This window comes from Sinohyriopsis cumingii, chromosome 1 (genome assembly GCF_028554795.1).
Source record: "Sinohyriopsis cumingii isolate HCF-2022 chromosome 1, ASM2855479v2, whole genome shotgun sequence".
NCBI lineage: Eukaryota > Metazoa > Mollusca > Bivalvia > Unionida > Unionidae > Sinohyriopsis > Sinohyriopsis cumingii.
In genome coordinates this window covers 96,012,599-96,029,631 of record NC_142961.1, presented here as the reverse complement: position 1 = coordinate 96,029,631, position 17,033 = coordinate 96,012,599, and the positions used below count along the sequence as shown (strand labels likewise).

Sequence of the window (17,033 nt, the reverse complement as noted above, 5' to 3'; positions counted from 1 at the left end):
CAGCTTTGACCGGAAGAAAGAGGCGCTTACGTGTGTCCCGACACGCCTCTGTGCGTTTTAAATAGTGCTTGAGTGCACGAACAGGATCTTGCATGGCTGCTGCTCTTGATTTATCTATGGAAGAGAGCGAGCGAATGACAATTCTTTGATTGCCAATGGATGGTAACCTATTTTTGGCTACAAAGCCTGGTTGCGTCAGGAGGACCACCGAACCATCTGATCTGAACTGAAGAAAGTTTGGGTCACTGGAAAGGGCATGTAACTCGCTCACCCTGCATGCTGAAGCTAAGGCTATCAAGAAACATGTTTTGTATGATAGTAGCTTTAACGAAGTGTGGCTTAAAGGTTCAAATTTGTCTGAATTGAGCCATGTTAAAACCCAAGACAGATTCCATTTTGGAAACAGGGTGAGGGATTTTGGTCGATTGAAATCAAAATTGGCTAAAAGAGCTGATAGATCTTTGTTATGCCCAATGTCACATCTACCATGATGGTGGAATGTGTCTGATATCATGGAGCGGTAGCCTTTGATAGTAATTGGGGCCAACTGTTTCTCCTTGAAAAGCCAGAGAAAAAAATCGGCCAGTTGAGGGATTGAGACACTCAAAGGGACGATGTTATTGATATGGCACCAGTCCCTGAAAACACGCCACTTTCCCTCGTAAGCCTTCAGAGTGGAGGGCCTTCTTGCTCTTGACATTCTCTCCACAATCGAAGGTTTAAATTGTTTGTCTCGCAAGGCTGCCCAGACAAGAGCCAAGCGTGAAGAAGAAGACGATCCGGGCAGGGGTGGAACACCCGTGACCACGGTTGTTTGAGAAGATTTGGGCTGGTTGGAATCTTCCTGGGTAGATCTATCGCTAGATCGAGTAGATCGGTAACCCAGGACTTGTTCCATCAGAGAGGGGCAATCAGAATCATCCGACAGTACTGACCCCTTAACCTCTTGATTATTTTTGGTACCAAAACCGTGGGAGGGTAGGCGAATGCCCACAACCCCTCCCAGCTGATTGACAGAGCATCCACAGCCCAAGCCTCTGGGTCTGGAACCGGAGAGACGAAGGTGGGCAACTTGTGATTCCACCTTGTCGCAAAAAGATCGATCATCGGACACCCCCAAAGTGTGCAAATCCAAAGAAAGACTAATTGATGGAGTGACCATATCATGTGAATGATTTGACCTTTCCTGGATAGAGTGTCGGCCAAGACATTGAGTCTGCCATGAATGTGTCTGATTTGTACGTTGATGTGGAGGTTGTCGCACCAACGTAGAAACTGCCAGATCAGAATGCACAGGTCTGGTGATTTGGTGCCCCCTTGTTTGAGGAGGTAAGTCACCACCCCAGAGTTGTCTAACATAATGAGGACAGTTTTTCCTGAGAGCTGATCCTTCCAGAAATGAAAGGCATTGATGACAGCCCTCATTTCTAAAAGGTTGATGTGGAGAGACCTCTCCTCTGGCTACCACGTGCCGCTGACTGTAGCGAAGTCCGGCAACAGGTGGGTACCCCAACTGTAGGTACTGGCATTGGTACATACCGTTATCTCCACTTGGGGCATCTCCAGAGGAATCCCCGTGGACAGCCAACCTGGGTTGTGCCACTGACTCAGGAATGATCATATCTCAGGCGTGATCATTATTGTTTGATTGAGGGGACTTGAAAAGGGGCGCCATTGTGCCATTAACGTCATTTGTAAGGGACGCATAAAAAGACGGCCAAGCGGGATCAAGTCCGCTGCTGCATTGAATAATCCGAGGAGTTGCAAGAATTCTCTCGCTGAAATCCATGTCCTGTTGGAAATGGACTCGACGAGTTCGACGATCCGGATTATGCGAGTGCGAGGAAATCGTACCAGGTTCAGATCGGTAAGAAACTCCATACCCAGATGGACAAAACGCTGAGATGGATGGAGATCAGACTTTTTCCAGTTCACAAGAAGCCTAGATGATCTAAAAGTGCTAAAAGATCGTTTCTGCCTTTGAGTAGAATAGAACTTACCATATGTTTCTGGAGGATGCTGTCCAAGTACACTGCCATCCCTGTAGATGAAGTCGAGCGGAACAGGGTGACGACGCAATCCATAACCTTGGTAAAAGCCCAAGGTCTGATGTTGAGGCCAAAGGGTAGGACCTGGAACTGATAAACCACATCGCAGTAAGCGAATCGGAGAAATATTCGTGACACGGGGTGGATAGGGATGTGAAAATATGCGTCGGTCATATCTAGACTGACGCCATACTCGTCCCGCTGGATGGAAAGACGGATTGATCTCGCCGTTTCCATCTTGAATTTCGGTGGTAAAATGTATTGGTTGAGGCGACTCAGGTCGATGATCGGCCTCAACTTGCTGTTTGCCTTCTGGATAAGAAACAGCCTGGAATAAAACTCCGGCAATTGCGGGTTTTTCACAATCTCCACTGCTCGTTTTTCTATGAGCAACCGTATCTCCTGATGTAGAAAGGTATCCTTCTCCCAATCGGACGGTACGTCCGTGAAGAGGGGAGAGGAGGACAGGGGAGGGGTTTGGATAAATGAAATCCTAAGTCCCTCCAAAATGATCTGGATCACCCAATCGTTCTGAGGAAAAAAGGTGGTCCAGTGGTCCTGAAATTGCTGGAGGCGGCCGCCCACAGGTAGGCTGTCTGCGGGTATGTAAATTTTTAGAGTTAGGAGGCTTGAAGACGGAGAAACTTTGTTTCTTACCGCCTCTGTATGGTTGCCTCCTAGCTTGATTAGACTGTTGTCTCCTGGCATTGGGTTGGGATCTATACTGCACATTTGATTGTAAGGATCCCTTGTCCCTGGTCCGCCAATCATCCCTCAGCTGTGGCAGGGGCTGATTTTTTTCTAACCGCCTGCAAGGGCTGGGTGGCGAGTTGGAGGGGCAGTTCCTGAGCTGCCTGCTTCCGAACTTCTTCAATTTTTCCTCCAAAGAGTAAAGGCGACCCAAACAGAGTCATCCGTAACGCCAGAGTATGATGGGGCTTGAGCGACGTGGACCGCAAACATGCGTCACGTCGTATCAGGTCTAAGTTGGCAGATGCAGTCAACGCATTAGCCATGGAATGGTGAGCTGACCTGTTAATAACTCTAGCAATCCGGGCCATCGCTTCCCAAGCGTGGTCATTGTCGGATTTTTCTGCGAGTCAGAAAATGGCTAATGAAGCCAAGTCTAACATCGAAGATGTAGTGACTACGTTCCTGACTAGCTTTGACATGGCATGGAACACATTTTTGTCCACTTTGTGAAACAGTGGAGCTGACATGTGAACTGCTGCCATATTTTTGTCCAGGGCCGGAAGATCCGTACTGAAGGCGTCTGAATGAGTTTTGTACCAGCGACCCAAGAACGTCGCTGATATCTGGCTTTCTGAAAAGAATGCCTTAGCATTCCCCGGATCACCTATTCGTCCTGATAGATGATCGCTGATCTCCTTAATTTTTGCTGACTGGGGAAGGAGCCGGAAGGACGGCGTCTCTTCCTCCCCGTCAAGATCTACAGACGCCTTAACTTTGTAGTCTTGAGTGGCGGTAGGAGGTGGAGGGCATTCTGAAATTGCCAACACCCTATAAATTTCTTCCACTGCCGCCTTGAAGCCAAACTCAGTCCGTTCCATGGTTGGATCTGTTTACAGCTGATTTGCAGGAGTTTCATCACCCTCACTGTGTTCCGAGTTGTGTTCTGTAATAGCTTGCATTTCTGGATAGAGCATACCAGGTGGGATAGATGACGCGATTCCGTCATCCTTAACACTGTCACTAACTCTCCCTTGTGGATAAGCCGTGAACATATGGACGGACGGCCCTGCCGGCTGGTTTGTCTGGCTTGTGGTCGGTCTGAATGTTGGCGACAGTCCTGCTATCACTGGTACCGGCTGCTCCAATGGCCTGGCTGGACAGACAGATTTCTCACTAAAATCTCCGCCATAATATTGGTATGTTGCCGGCGGTACAGCTTGACGGACGGATTTATCACTAAAATCCCCGTAAGTCATGTTTGGTCGGATCGTTTTACCAATAGGGTCCCCATGCTGGGATGGTTGGACAGCCGGTGACGTAGAGGTTGTATAAAGAAATGGATCCGATGGATCCGGTAAAAACCCCATGCGTCCTGACCTACAGGCCCGAAGGCCATGCTCGGACATGCGGGGGGACTTACACCTACTGGGTAGCCTAAAATTGAGGGAACATTCCCCCAAAGAGTCAGACAAAGCTGTGTTAGCGAGCGAGGGAAATAAGGGTAATATCTGGCCTGATGTCAATAGCTGCATCGTCGTTTCCGGACCAAACGACGCATCTATTCAAAGTTGGACTGTTGTACCCTGTCAACATTATTTCCTTCCATTGCCGCTGATGTTACTGTGGCTGACGGTTGCAAACGACGAACTTTAGGTGGAGGGGGGACCCCAACGTCCCCCACAAGGCTCGCAATGGAGGCTGTCTTCGGATGTATACTGAGGACATCAATGCTATCTTTCTTCGACTTATTCCGTCTATCCCTCCCTTTTGCTGCCTTCTGGACTACATCAGCCCACATTTGCTCTGTCCAAGTATTACACACGCTGCATGGTATAGATGATGTACACTTGGTACATACAATACAAGAGTCATGGTTGTCTTCTTTTGCTTTGAACTTATTGCATTTCATGCATTTGGTTGACATTTCTACTGAAACGACACAAGAAAAGAAAACAAAGCACAAATTAGCAATTCAGCATGTTATTAATTCGCTTATACCACAACCGTTACTAAAGGAATAAGCGAAATTAGTCAGTGTCGCGTTAACTCTTAATTAACAACATGAGTTCCGCGATAGCATGTGTAACATGGTCTTCAGTAAACGAAATCCGTAAGGGTGACAAAGTCTCTCAATTTTGAGAAAAATTGTTAAAATAATGTATACAACCTGTAGAATAATGATTGTCCAACGCAATAAATCCAAATTTAACTTCGGATGGTTCAATTTAACGCTAAGATGGCTTGGATTGTTTGGAGGTATAATGTACGTGTAATCAGTACAAGCGAAGCTTAAAAACTAGCGACACCTGGCGGTGGCAAGGGGAGGTAAGGGGCAAGAGTTATTGCCCTTTGGTCTATATAAGATAGACCGAAAAGACGAATTTTCGTCTTTTAGTAGGGCTGGATTCGAGCGGTAGCAGACTTATATTCCTAACGTTAATGTGATCGGGGAACGTATTTGAAGGAGAAATGTGTAAAAAGAATTTACAGTATTGTGAATTCAATCCTAAATAATCCTAGAATTACCAACCCAAGTCCTTAATGAATCAAGTTCAGAATAAACTTTAGTGGTAATCCAAAATAAATCACTTCTAGTACTGCTGTGCCTGTGGTGGCCCATGTTGTGATGAAGTGCCCATCTTCTGTTGAACCACAATAATACAATCCATGAATCATTATTTGAATTTCACTATAATTCCAAGTCTCTATTTCCAAGAATGTTATTTTTAGCACTTTGTATTTCTAGAGAAGATTCAATTGAATTACATCATTTGATTAAATAAATTCCAGCCTAAACGAAATACTGTACACAACAATAATACAACTGATTCTGCTCAGCTCTTAAAGCACAAATATATAATTTCTAGAAAAACAAAATTATATAGTCCTCTATGTGACCTTGGGTCACAATTTCATTTTAGAAGGTTGCCAATGTTTCCATGATAAAATCTTTGTTATAATTAGAAGTCTATTACTAAAATTATAATAAACACCATAGTAAACATAATGTCCTTGAGTCAGGCAAAGATAATAATCCAAATAGTCAAACCACACTCACTGAGACAACCGCTCCGGTGGCCCAGTGGTTAGTGCGTCTGCCTCGGAAGCAGGAGGATGTGGGTTCAATCCCCGGCTGAGTCATACCAAAGACTTACAAAAATGGTACTAATAGCTGCCTCGCTAGGCGCTCAGCATTAAGCAGTTTGTGTTAGGACTGGTAGGCCTGGTGTCAGGATAATGTGACTGGGTGGGACATCATGCTACATGTCTGCGGCATGATGCCCCAGTGCTAGACATCACTATAAACTGCCACACTGCAGACATTGTAGCGATATGACTGAAAAATTGTTAAAGCTACGTTAAAAATCCTAATCACACACACAAACACACTCACTGAGACAAAAATTAGTTATTTACTAGTTGCTGACAGAATTTTTTAATATAAAATCAATGATTTAGGTCAAGTAGAAAATGAACTTTATTTTGGGCAAGGTCAAGTACAGTATACAAATATCTATAGAATATAATGAAATAGAATAAAGATAACTAACAAACAATGCAAATTAAATATACATAACACCATATTCATATGGCAACTTTTAAACTAATCATAAAATGTTTATCACAAAATATATTAGAACTGAATGATTTGCACTGTCGTGAAAGACTTTATTCAATAATGTACCATCTTCTGCACAGTTGTACTACAGTTTCTTCACTGCACTTTTCCACTTTACTGGCTACTTCAAATCAGAATAATTCTACACTGGTAACTGTGGTATATGGCCACTTTTGTTTCCATAAAAATGCTCCACTGCAGACTCTGTTAAGTTAACCTTTAGCAAGTGAAACCCATGCAATGCAACCACTACAAATAGCTCTAGTAAAAATATGTAATCATTGGTAACTCACACTATAAAAGCTGGTTCATTTCTGCTTTTAACACAGAAATTTTTCTCCCATTTTTCTTTCTTCTTAGATGGAAAAGTTGTCTTGATATGTTGGGATCCTGCATGTGTGTTTTTTATCTCACACCATGGAGCATCTAAAGAAGATAAAAGTAAATGTCTGTGAATATGTAGTCTGTTATCATGTTTCCCTGAATGCGGTGGCAAAATCTGCCATAGTATAGATATCATATAACTGAGCTTAAGTGCATCTGGCTATCAAATAAAGCATACATTATTTAAAAAATTAAAAAATAAAACTTTAAATGACTTCTCAAAAACTGCTGAATAGAATTTTACCAGATTTAACAGAAAGCAGCCTGACAGAAGATCTTTCCAATTTGTTAAAATCCATCAATTATGGTAAATGTTAATCAAAAACAGACAAACCTTTAAGTCACTATTTCTAAAAATTTTAAACTGCTGAACAAAATCTGACCAAATTTGATGGAAAGTATCCTGGCATGGAAGTCTTTTAAATTAGTTCAACTAATGCTGATCCATCATTAAAATAAGTCCACTGTTAATAAAAATAGAACAACCATTAAAGAAGCTCTCAACACAAACTGCTCATCAGAATTTGACCAGATATGAAAGAAAACATACTGGCACGGATGCTTGTCATTACATATGATGCTCATCCACTAAAAAAACAGCCACTATTACTAAAAATAGGAAAACCTAAAGTTGTTTCTCAAACACTACTCAGTGGTTGACCAAATTTCACTGAAAGCTTGTTGACATAAAGGGTTTTCAGAAGAAGAAAATGTTTAAATGGGTTTTTTTTCTCCATTTTTAGTAATAGTGCTCATTTCAATTACCAGAAGCAAAATTTTTTTGAAAAAAATGACCTTTTAAAACAAATTCTAAAAAATTCTGTAATTGTTCCAGACTTATCAGATAGCAAGACTCAAAACTTGCAACCTTCTGGTCTCATATCCAATGCCATAAACAAAGAGCCACCCCACAGCTCTTTTGGGTGTGCTAAGTGCAATGGTAACCAGTCATAACTCCAGAGGCAGGATCCCTGGGTGACAATGGCAAACACAGGAATTAAATGCTAACTACCACCAATCATTCAAGCAGAGCAGTGATTGCAATGATGGTGCCATGTTGGTGATCAGATGAACCAGCAAATAACTGTCACAGTGTTGTAGTAAAAGATGTCAATATGAAAATCCCTTCAGAAAAATTAGCCATAAAAAGTTCTGAGAATGGCCATAAAGGCAGACATTATAGAAGTTTGTTTGCATTATTTTGATTCCATCTAGATATCATAAGATGGAAAGCCACAGGTCTATTAAAGAATCTTCTGTTCATTTTAATCTCTCTACATGTATTGATTTGTTAATTTTTTTAACTGTCCTAGACAAATTACATTTTGTTGGTTTTACATTCTTTTCATAGCTGATTTACCAAATCCCTACAAGGGAAAAACCCTAAACCTCATACCTGCCAAAGTCCCTGACAGGGTTGGTGGGTATCTGAGACTAAAAAAATGTTTTGAGGTTCCTAGTGGTCATTTAAGCTACAGTTACTAAAAAATAGCTTGCTTTTAAACATAACAAGATGTAAGTTGATGATTAAATGAATGTCAATGCTGGTAACTTATTACTCATCCTGCAAGAAATAGTTATTGGTTTAATTATTTATTTATGTATTTATTTGGGAATACAAATAAAGATCTTCAACGTTTCTATGCTAGAACATTTGAGAATTTAATTTCTCATGACACTGTAATACTTGGTAAATTAAAAATGTAAGCACCCTAATTATCCCAAAAGGCTATTTTATAGTGATCTGAACATTAAAAGAAAAATGAAATACAAAAAAAGTACCTGTTTCGATCATAAGTCTATCAGCTGGTATACTTTTCATGACTTCCAGATTCTCTCTTGTCTTTAATGAACTATAATATAGAGTTTATATGTTGAATAATAATAATAATAATAATAATAATAATAATAATCTCTCTGCATTTAGCTCACATCCTCAAAACTGTAATTTAACAAGAACTGTAACTATGACTGTATGCATAGTATTTATTTGATGTTGCCATTGTTATCTTCCAATATTGTTTTTAAAAATGAAGGAATAGTGTTATACCAACCATCTGTCAATAGATCCATATACATGTATGTGTGCATATTTGCACGTCAGTTGCCTTAATCTTAAGCTAACAAGCCTCCAACACTTAAATGGTACCTATAAAAAGCATAGCCATTGGATGTTAAAAAAAGTGGGTCACAGTGGTCTGTATTCCAAATGGGAAAATTTCCAATTATTTGAGGAAGACCCTGACCATCTTTTTAACATGTCATTACTACAGCTGGAGATTACCAGGAAGACAAACCACTCCGGTGTCCTAGTGGTTAATACGTCTGCCTCGGATGTGGGAGATCGTGGGTTCGATCCCTGGTTAAGTCATAACAAAGACATATAAAAATGGTACTGTCAGCTGCCTCGCTTGGCGCTCAGCATTAAGAGGTTAGTGTTAGGACTGGTCAGCCTGGTGTCAGGATAATGTGACTGGGTGGGACATTATGCTACATGTCTGTGACATGATGCCCCAGTGCTAGACATCACTATCAACTTTCACACTGCAGACATCGTAGCGATATGACTGAAAAATTGTTGAAGCTATGTTAAAAATCCAAATCACACACACACACACCAGGCAGATAAATATTTAAAACTAGGTTTAACATATAAATAACTCATTCATGCATGAAAAGTTGGCAACAATGACCTATTTTCTCTTGTGGTTTCCAATGAAGCAAATATCCTGATAAAGTTGCATAAAGATACCATGGCAACAACTCAAGTTATGCATTACACTAAAACTTGAACAAGTAGGTTGACTTGTAACAATAAAGTCATTAATGTAAGAAAAGTGGGTGACAGTGACACTTTGCCCTGCAATGCAAGAAATACCCAGGCAATAATCAAAGAAGACAGTATGCCTAACACTGGAGGTAATGACAGAAAAGAAGAGTTGTATGTTATGTTTTATCACTTTATTAAATATGAAGTAAGAATACCACTAACACCACTACAGCATAACATTAATTCTTCTTTACTCTAAAAAAATAAACAAAGGAAGAAATAATTAGTTTACTTAAGTATTAATTCATCAGAATGTACAACCAAATTAATCAGCATGTCAGAATAACATGAGCCAGTTGATCAAGGATTTTTCCACACTCACCGTGGCTGGAGCTATCCTTTTCTGGCATGGCTTCCAATTCCATGTAACCAGCAGATTGAAAGAAGAATATGTGTGATTGTCACTGGACATATTATGGTATTTTGCAGGATATGCCATCAATGCTGGATCAGACAGGCAGCTAAACTGATAGGCAATTGACACAGTTTGTGTCACTGGAATGACTGGATGGGTGGGAACCCAGGCTGGCAGCTGAGCCATGATTTGGACAATTGAGCATGACACAGTGATTGTAGGGATCCTGGTAACAGGCCACATAAATTGATTTGTGAAGCCATGGATGCCAGCTGGGGAGCCATGTGCACAAGTCAGTCCCCATAACATGCCTCATGACATGCTGCATAAGTCTGGATGGTTTCTAGCCTGACTCATTGTAACAACCATCCTCTGGTCATTAGCAGTGATGGATGGCTGGTCAGACAGCTGACTCAGTTGATCAGTTGATGCAGCAGACAGCATGGTCAGAATAAAAAAAAACATTTTGGTAGGGATTTAAAGGTAATTGTCTATTCTTGAGCATATGAGCTCAGGGTGTGGTTTTCCATGTGTATTTTGGCGACAGTGTACAGTGAGTAATAAGGCCTTGGTGATGATCCAGAAGTGAAATCTGTGTTCTGTTTACATGCTGCTCTGTTGACAGTCCAGCCCCTCAAAAATGCAGGTCAACCTTTGACAAGTACTTCACCATGAAGTCATCTTTGAAGGTATTTTTGATTAACGTATGATTTGTACTGATTGTCACACAGTGGAAATGTCAGTATTGAGAAACAAATGTAGAGAACATAGAGTAAAATTAATTGTGTTCTATGTCCTGTCAGTGCAGTATTTGAGTAAAGTTTAAATTGGTATAAAATCTTTATTCTTAATGATAGACACATGAAATTTGAATGTGTTATGTATATTGACTTTGAAAATATTGTCTTTTATGAAGAATTTGAATCTGAAATCTGATTTTCAGAGTGCACAGAAGTATTGAAAGGAAATGAAGGACAGGATAATATTTTCAACCTGAGTTAGCATGGATGTCGAGGTGCATGAATTGTGTCTGGTACTGTAAATGAGTTATACATTAAGGGATTAGTTAGCATGGCTGTTGGGGTGCATGAATTGTTTGGTACTGTAAATGAGTTATACATTAAAGGATTAGTTAGCATGGCTGTTGGGGTGCATGAATTGTGTCTGGTACTGTAAATGAGTTATACATTAAAGGATTAGTTAGCATGGCTGTTGAGGTGCAGGATTTGTGTCTACATCATCTTTCAAGGAGGCTCAGTTTGAGAGGTAGTGTTGTTATTTCCAAAAATTAATGTGATTGGGCAATGTACTTTATGGCGCTAGCATGAATCCCACAAACCATCATCCTAAAACAGTCCTTGGAACCTGGACAAACAAGTAAAGATTAATATATCAAATTCCATCATACTGCACAAGCAAAAATAAATTTAATTTGGTTTTATGGGGTCAAATATCATTTTCCAGCACAATATAGGCTATACATGGCAGCCAGTATATTTGGTGGAGAACAACCTATGAAAGAACCACCACATACCAACATACCTGTAAACTTTTCAAAAGCCATATACTGAGACTGAATAAAATAACAAGTAGATTGGGATCTAAAATAACATATTTCTTTGTGGCATATTTTAAGCATTGTTTTCACTAAATGTTGCCCATTTTCCACAAAATATAATAACACACATTAAACTTTAAATAGTTTTTCAATTGGTAAAATTATGATTATGGTACAAACACATTTTAAAAGATGTTTAATATTAGTAATCAAATATCATGAATAAATATATTTAAAATACAAATTGCAATAAAAATATAACACCTACAAAGGTCAAAGCACAGACAAAACTGACAGAACATGATCCTAACTCATAATCCTCTCAATATTCATACGGGTCAATGATCCTCTGCATCAGCGTGGCCATGCTCTTCTTTCAAAATCTCCCCAGCTACAGACTTTATCCCTTTACTGCACATTAGTATGGAGTTTTACCTTCCTCATTTGCACAGTATTTATCCATTAAATCAATAATTTAGCATCCTATTTGAATTCAATTCTGTGCAATAATAATTTTCTTTATAGTGGGAAACTTGTTGATACTGCACTGCTATTGGAAACACTTTATTTCAGCATGCAGTGGATGTAATGGTTGGTTGCATTGGCAACCAAATCCGGCGTAGAAGGTGTAAAAATCATGACAAAATTACATAGTTTTTAGTATTCATTTTATATTAAGCTTAATACTGTACTTTCTTGCCAAATCAGTTAAGGTTTGAATTTTTTCAAGTTATGATTGAGAAAAGTTAGAATTTTTAATTATATGGCTTGTATTGTCCAAGTTCTACCAAATATAGGCACAACAGGTGTTTTTATTAGAGTGAAGTGTTAAGCCAGAACACCTAAAATCAATAAAATTTTAGCTGTATATTCTGTGCTTATATTGTTCTAGAATGTCCTCACATGGTCTTAAACATATCAAATATATAAAAGTATTTTTGATCAGACATTTGTTGAAATTTATACTAAATAGTTTAGTTGCTACTGTAACAATACAAAATGCAGCAATAATATAATGATATTGAAGCTCATTGTATTCCATATCTCCCAAATATGAGTGCATGTATTTAAGTTCAAAAGAACTTGCAAGAAAGCTGAATGAAGAATGACAAACAATTCATGCAAAGCATGAAGATAAAAACAGTATAAATAATTCAGTCTTGTGCATATTTATTCACATATATAAATATGCATGTACTTAGGTACTACACTATTTTGATCCAGACACAAGGAATATGCCATGATGACCAGTGATGAGGAACCAAGCTCTTGCATCCTAAGATCTGAATTGTATCAAGAAAACTAGAAGATTAGCTTTCAAATGTGTTACAAGATTTTCATGTTGATGCTAACTTGAAATAAGTGGTAGTTACTTTATATAATCATCGACTGATTGATTTCCATCATGGAAGCAAGCAGAATTTTTGGTGACTGCTCAAGTTTACATTTTAAAAAACAACTTAAATTTACTGAACAATCCTCAAATCCAAGTATGCTAGTCTTTTAAATCTACTGTTTTTTTGTAAACACTCAAAAAAAAATAAATTTGCTACTTTTAACCCAACATACTTTAAGAATGCCATTCCATTAGATCTTTGTGTATGCAGTCATGACAAGCTAGCTGTCCTGTAACACAAGTGTGTGTGTGTGTGTATATATATATATATATATATATATATATACATATATATAAACACTTTCTCGATAACTCGCGCCTGGATAACTCGTGATCTTGCTTATAACACGGTGTCCGGCATGGCTCTCAATTTTTCCCCAAAGAAAATATATTTTAAATATCTTTAAAATATGCTGAACGTGAAAAACTTAAGATAAGAATTGGTAAATTAAACCTTGATACATCGCTCGTTTTATCATCGAAAATGGTGATTAAAGCCTGTAAAGATAGAATCCATACTGTGAAATTTGCAAGTTCTAAATAAGATATCATATATTATGTAAGTTTTTTTAATGATAAATAAATACGCTGTAAATAAACAGTCTGGTGAAATACTGATCAATGAAAACTCCCGGCAAATGCTAACATGATGCAACAGAGAATGAAATAAACACCAATTAAATGTCTTGCTATGGGAAAGTCCCGTTCTAATCCTTTAATTTCATTTCAGTGTAAACATTATAATCGCAACATATTCTGTTCTATGAAAACACGAAAAGTGTCAATCGACCATCACATCGAAACCCAGGAGTACTTCTGTAAAAATCTAATTGCATGCCGGTTTTGTTTTGATCAATATCTTGGGGAAGTGTTTGCTGCATTAAAAAATCAATTAAAATAGACCTGTATTGTTTTATCACTTTAAATAAGCCTTTTGTATCAAATCAAGCAAGGGAGGTACAAAGAAAAAATTCAAAGGCAGGCAAATCAGAGCATAAGTTCTTATGGTCACCACCGTTATCAAAATTCATTTTATTTGACCAATCAAAAATAGTTTCACATTTTTAAGTACTTAGCATCATTAAAGTATATATTACCAACCAGTAATGTGTCTTAATCATTTGTAAATGTGACCATGGAGAGTAAAGGAATCAAGCGAAAGGCGTACTCAGTGACTGAAAAGCTGTGCATCATAGATAGGGTTCATAATGGTGAAGCGAGAGCCAAAGTTTGCAATGAACTAAAAATTGCTGAGTTGACACTTCAAGGTTGGCTTAATGATGAGCAGAAACTTCAAGATTACTTATATGATGTTGATTCAGATGATGGGATCAAACGAAATTGAGCACGGACTGCACAAGTTACCAAATTAGATGATGCTGTGTACACATGGTTCACACAGCAATGTGAACATGGTGTTCCCATCTCTGGAATAATTCTCAAGGCCCAAGCAGAGAAAATGGCAAAAATTAAGGACAATGAATCTTATTTTAGGGCAAGCCAAGAATGGCTTTGGAGATTCCAGTGCCGATATGGAATTAAAGAAAATTCATTGTCAGGAGAGATACGCTCAGCGAATCAGGAAGCCGCATGTAATTATCCAAACCAGCTCAGAGACTCTGATAATCATCTGTGAACAATAGACAGAAGACCAGATTTACAACTGTGAATTGAGGCTGGTCTTTGCTACAGAATGATGCCAGACAAAACTCTTGCTACCAGAGATGACCCATACAAAAAGGAGGGCTTCAACCTGAACAAAGAGAGATTAACACTTTGTGTGAACAAAACTGGTACACACAAGATGAAATGATTATGTATTGGCAAATACAAGTCCCCTCATTGTTTCCATCACATGAACATGGACAGTCTTCCATTTGTAAACAGAAACAGTGGAAATGTGTGGATGACTGTGACCATATTTACGGAGTGGTTTTCAAGTTGTTTATCCCAGCTGTCAGAAACTACCAGCGATCCAAGGGCTTAGAGGAGAAAGTTCAACTTTAATTGGATAATTGCCCAGCCCACCACCCCTGCTGATTCACTCATAACAAGCGATGTTAAGATCCGGGTGGAATACCTACCTAAAAATACTGTATCTATAATCCAGCCACTGGATCAAGGAATTATCAGCACTTTTAAACAGAATTTCCGTCGGCTGTTAATACAGTCAATGCTGGACATTGGAAAAGGTGTTATGACCTTTCTCAAGAGTGTGAATTTAAAAGAGACTGTATTCATGGGTGGTCAGGCTTGGAAAGCAATCACTCCTAAGATCATAGAGAGGTGCTGGATTAAGGGTCTTGGAGCTGCCTTTGATGTAAAGCAAAACAGTGACAGAGACAGTGACGACAATAGTGACTTTGAAGGTTTCAGTGAAACTGATATCATTAATGCCGAGGCTGTTTGGGAGAAATTTGTACAGACTCATGGTCCTGAGATGGGTGTTTCTCTTGATGATATGGAGGAGTGGATTTGTGCTGACAATGATTGTCCCACAGCCGAATACATGTCAGATGAAAAAATTATAATGAACAAATTTGCAGCAGAAGACGATTCCAACACGAGTACCAACAGTGTTGAGAGTGATGCAGACGCAGATGTTGCACCATCTCCCCCCTCTGCACAGGAAGCAATCAAATCTTTTAATATTGCCATATGGTGGCTGGAGACCCAAAATGTTGACTATGTAAAGATCATACAGTTGAGACATCTGTAGGATTTTGCTCGGCGGCAGAGAAATCAAGGAGTAATACAAAATAAATTAACAAAATGTGAAGTTATATTTGTCAAGCATGTCACAAACGGCAAGTTGTAGTTGATGTTGTAGGGTTTAACACCATTTTTCAGCACATGATAGGCTATACATGGCAGCCAGTATTAATGGTGGAGGAAGAACTCGGGAAAACCCCAGAAAGAACCACCAACCCACAAGAAGCTAATTGCAAGCTTTCTCACATACCCACATTAGCCAAATCCGAGACTCAAACCCATGCAGACAGAGGTGAGATGGCAGTGATCTGTAACAAAGCGTGCTTTAGACCACTCAGCCACTCAGGGCCCCCAAACGGCAAGTATTATAGTGTTCAAATTCATGTTGTTCTAAAATTGTAGACCCATTAAATTCATGTTGGTAATGATTAACCCTTGTGATTTTTTTCATTTCACTTCTATCACAATCAATTCTTTCTTTCTTTCTATCTATCTATCTATCTATCTATCTATCTATCTACCTATCTATCTATCTATCGATCGTTCATCAATGTTTCTCGAAAAGAGTGTCAATTTTTTGTATTAAAAAACCCATCTAAGTTGGATCAAACAATAAAACTAGAACGTATCCAATTCAACACATAAATTAGTGACATAGTACAGCATGTGTGAAGTGCTACACATGTTAAGCGAACAGAAACCATGTGGAATGATGTTTTTAATGATCTCCTCAATATACTGTAATTTATCCTGAAATTAATGTTGCTCTACGAGGAAAAAATAAACAAAGTACACTATTATGAAGAGATATTTATTCACAGTTAAAGTCAGCATGATTATAAATTGAGTATTCAACACTATAACCTGCCAACCCACCCACCCCCCTTTTGCCATTACATCAATCCCTTAATTGGTTTTGGCATTTTTTTTTATTGGTCCCTCGATAACTTGCGCCTGGCTTAGAGTGTGGTCGATGTTTTTGGACCCTGATGTGCGCGAGTTATCGAGGGAGAGGTATATATATATATATATATATATATATATACACACACACACACTAGTGATTAGCTGAGCATACAAATGAATAAATTGGCTAATTTAAAGTAATGTGAATGAAAAGATAAAAAAAATGTTTAGGGAATAAAATAACTTGCTACAAAAACTACTTTCTGGCACCGAGACTAAACTGTGAATTAGGTACAAAGAATATCATACAAAATCTCTTTCTGAAGTTTGTTTTGAAGCACATGGTTTTAATACATGCTGCAGACATATAGCATGATGTTCCACCCAGTCACATTATCCTGACACCAGGCCAACCCATCCTAACACTAACCTCCTAATGCTTAGCACCTAGTGAGACAGCTGTTAGTACCATTTTTATAAGTCTTTGGTATGACTTGGCTGAGTTTTGAACCCATGACCTACTGCATCCGAG

The 17,033-nt window shown here is 38.9% G+C and overlaps 1 protein-coding gene across 6 annotated transcripts in view; it reads right to left on the bottom strand.

Annotated features, from left to right (window-relative positions):
• The window catches only part of LOC149807382 (deoxyribonuclease TATDN1-like), a 56,841-nt gene that overhangs the window by 11,916 nt on the left and 27,892 nt on the right, over nt 1-17,033 (bottom strand). For all 6 annotated transcript variants that reach the window (XM_089966061.1, XM_089966043.1, XM_089966034.1 and 3 more), the window contains exons 10-11: nt 8,527-8,597; nt 6,654-6,786 (exon numbers count right to left, since the gene is read on the bottom strand). In XM_089966061.1, coding sequence (XP_089822187.1) covers nt 6,654-6,786; nt 8,527-8,597 — 204 coding nt within the window. The remainder of the gene's footprint in view (nt 1-6,653; nt 6,787-8,526; nt 8,598-17,033) is intronic.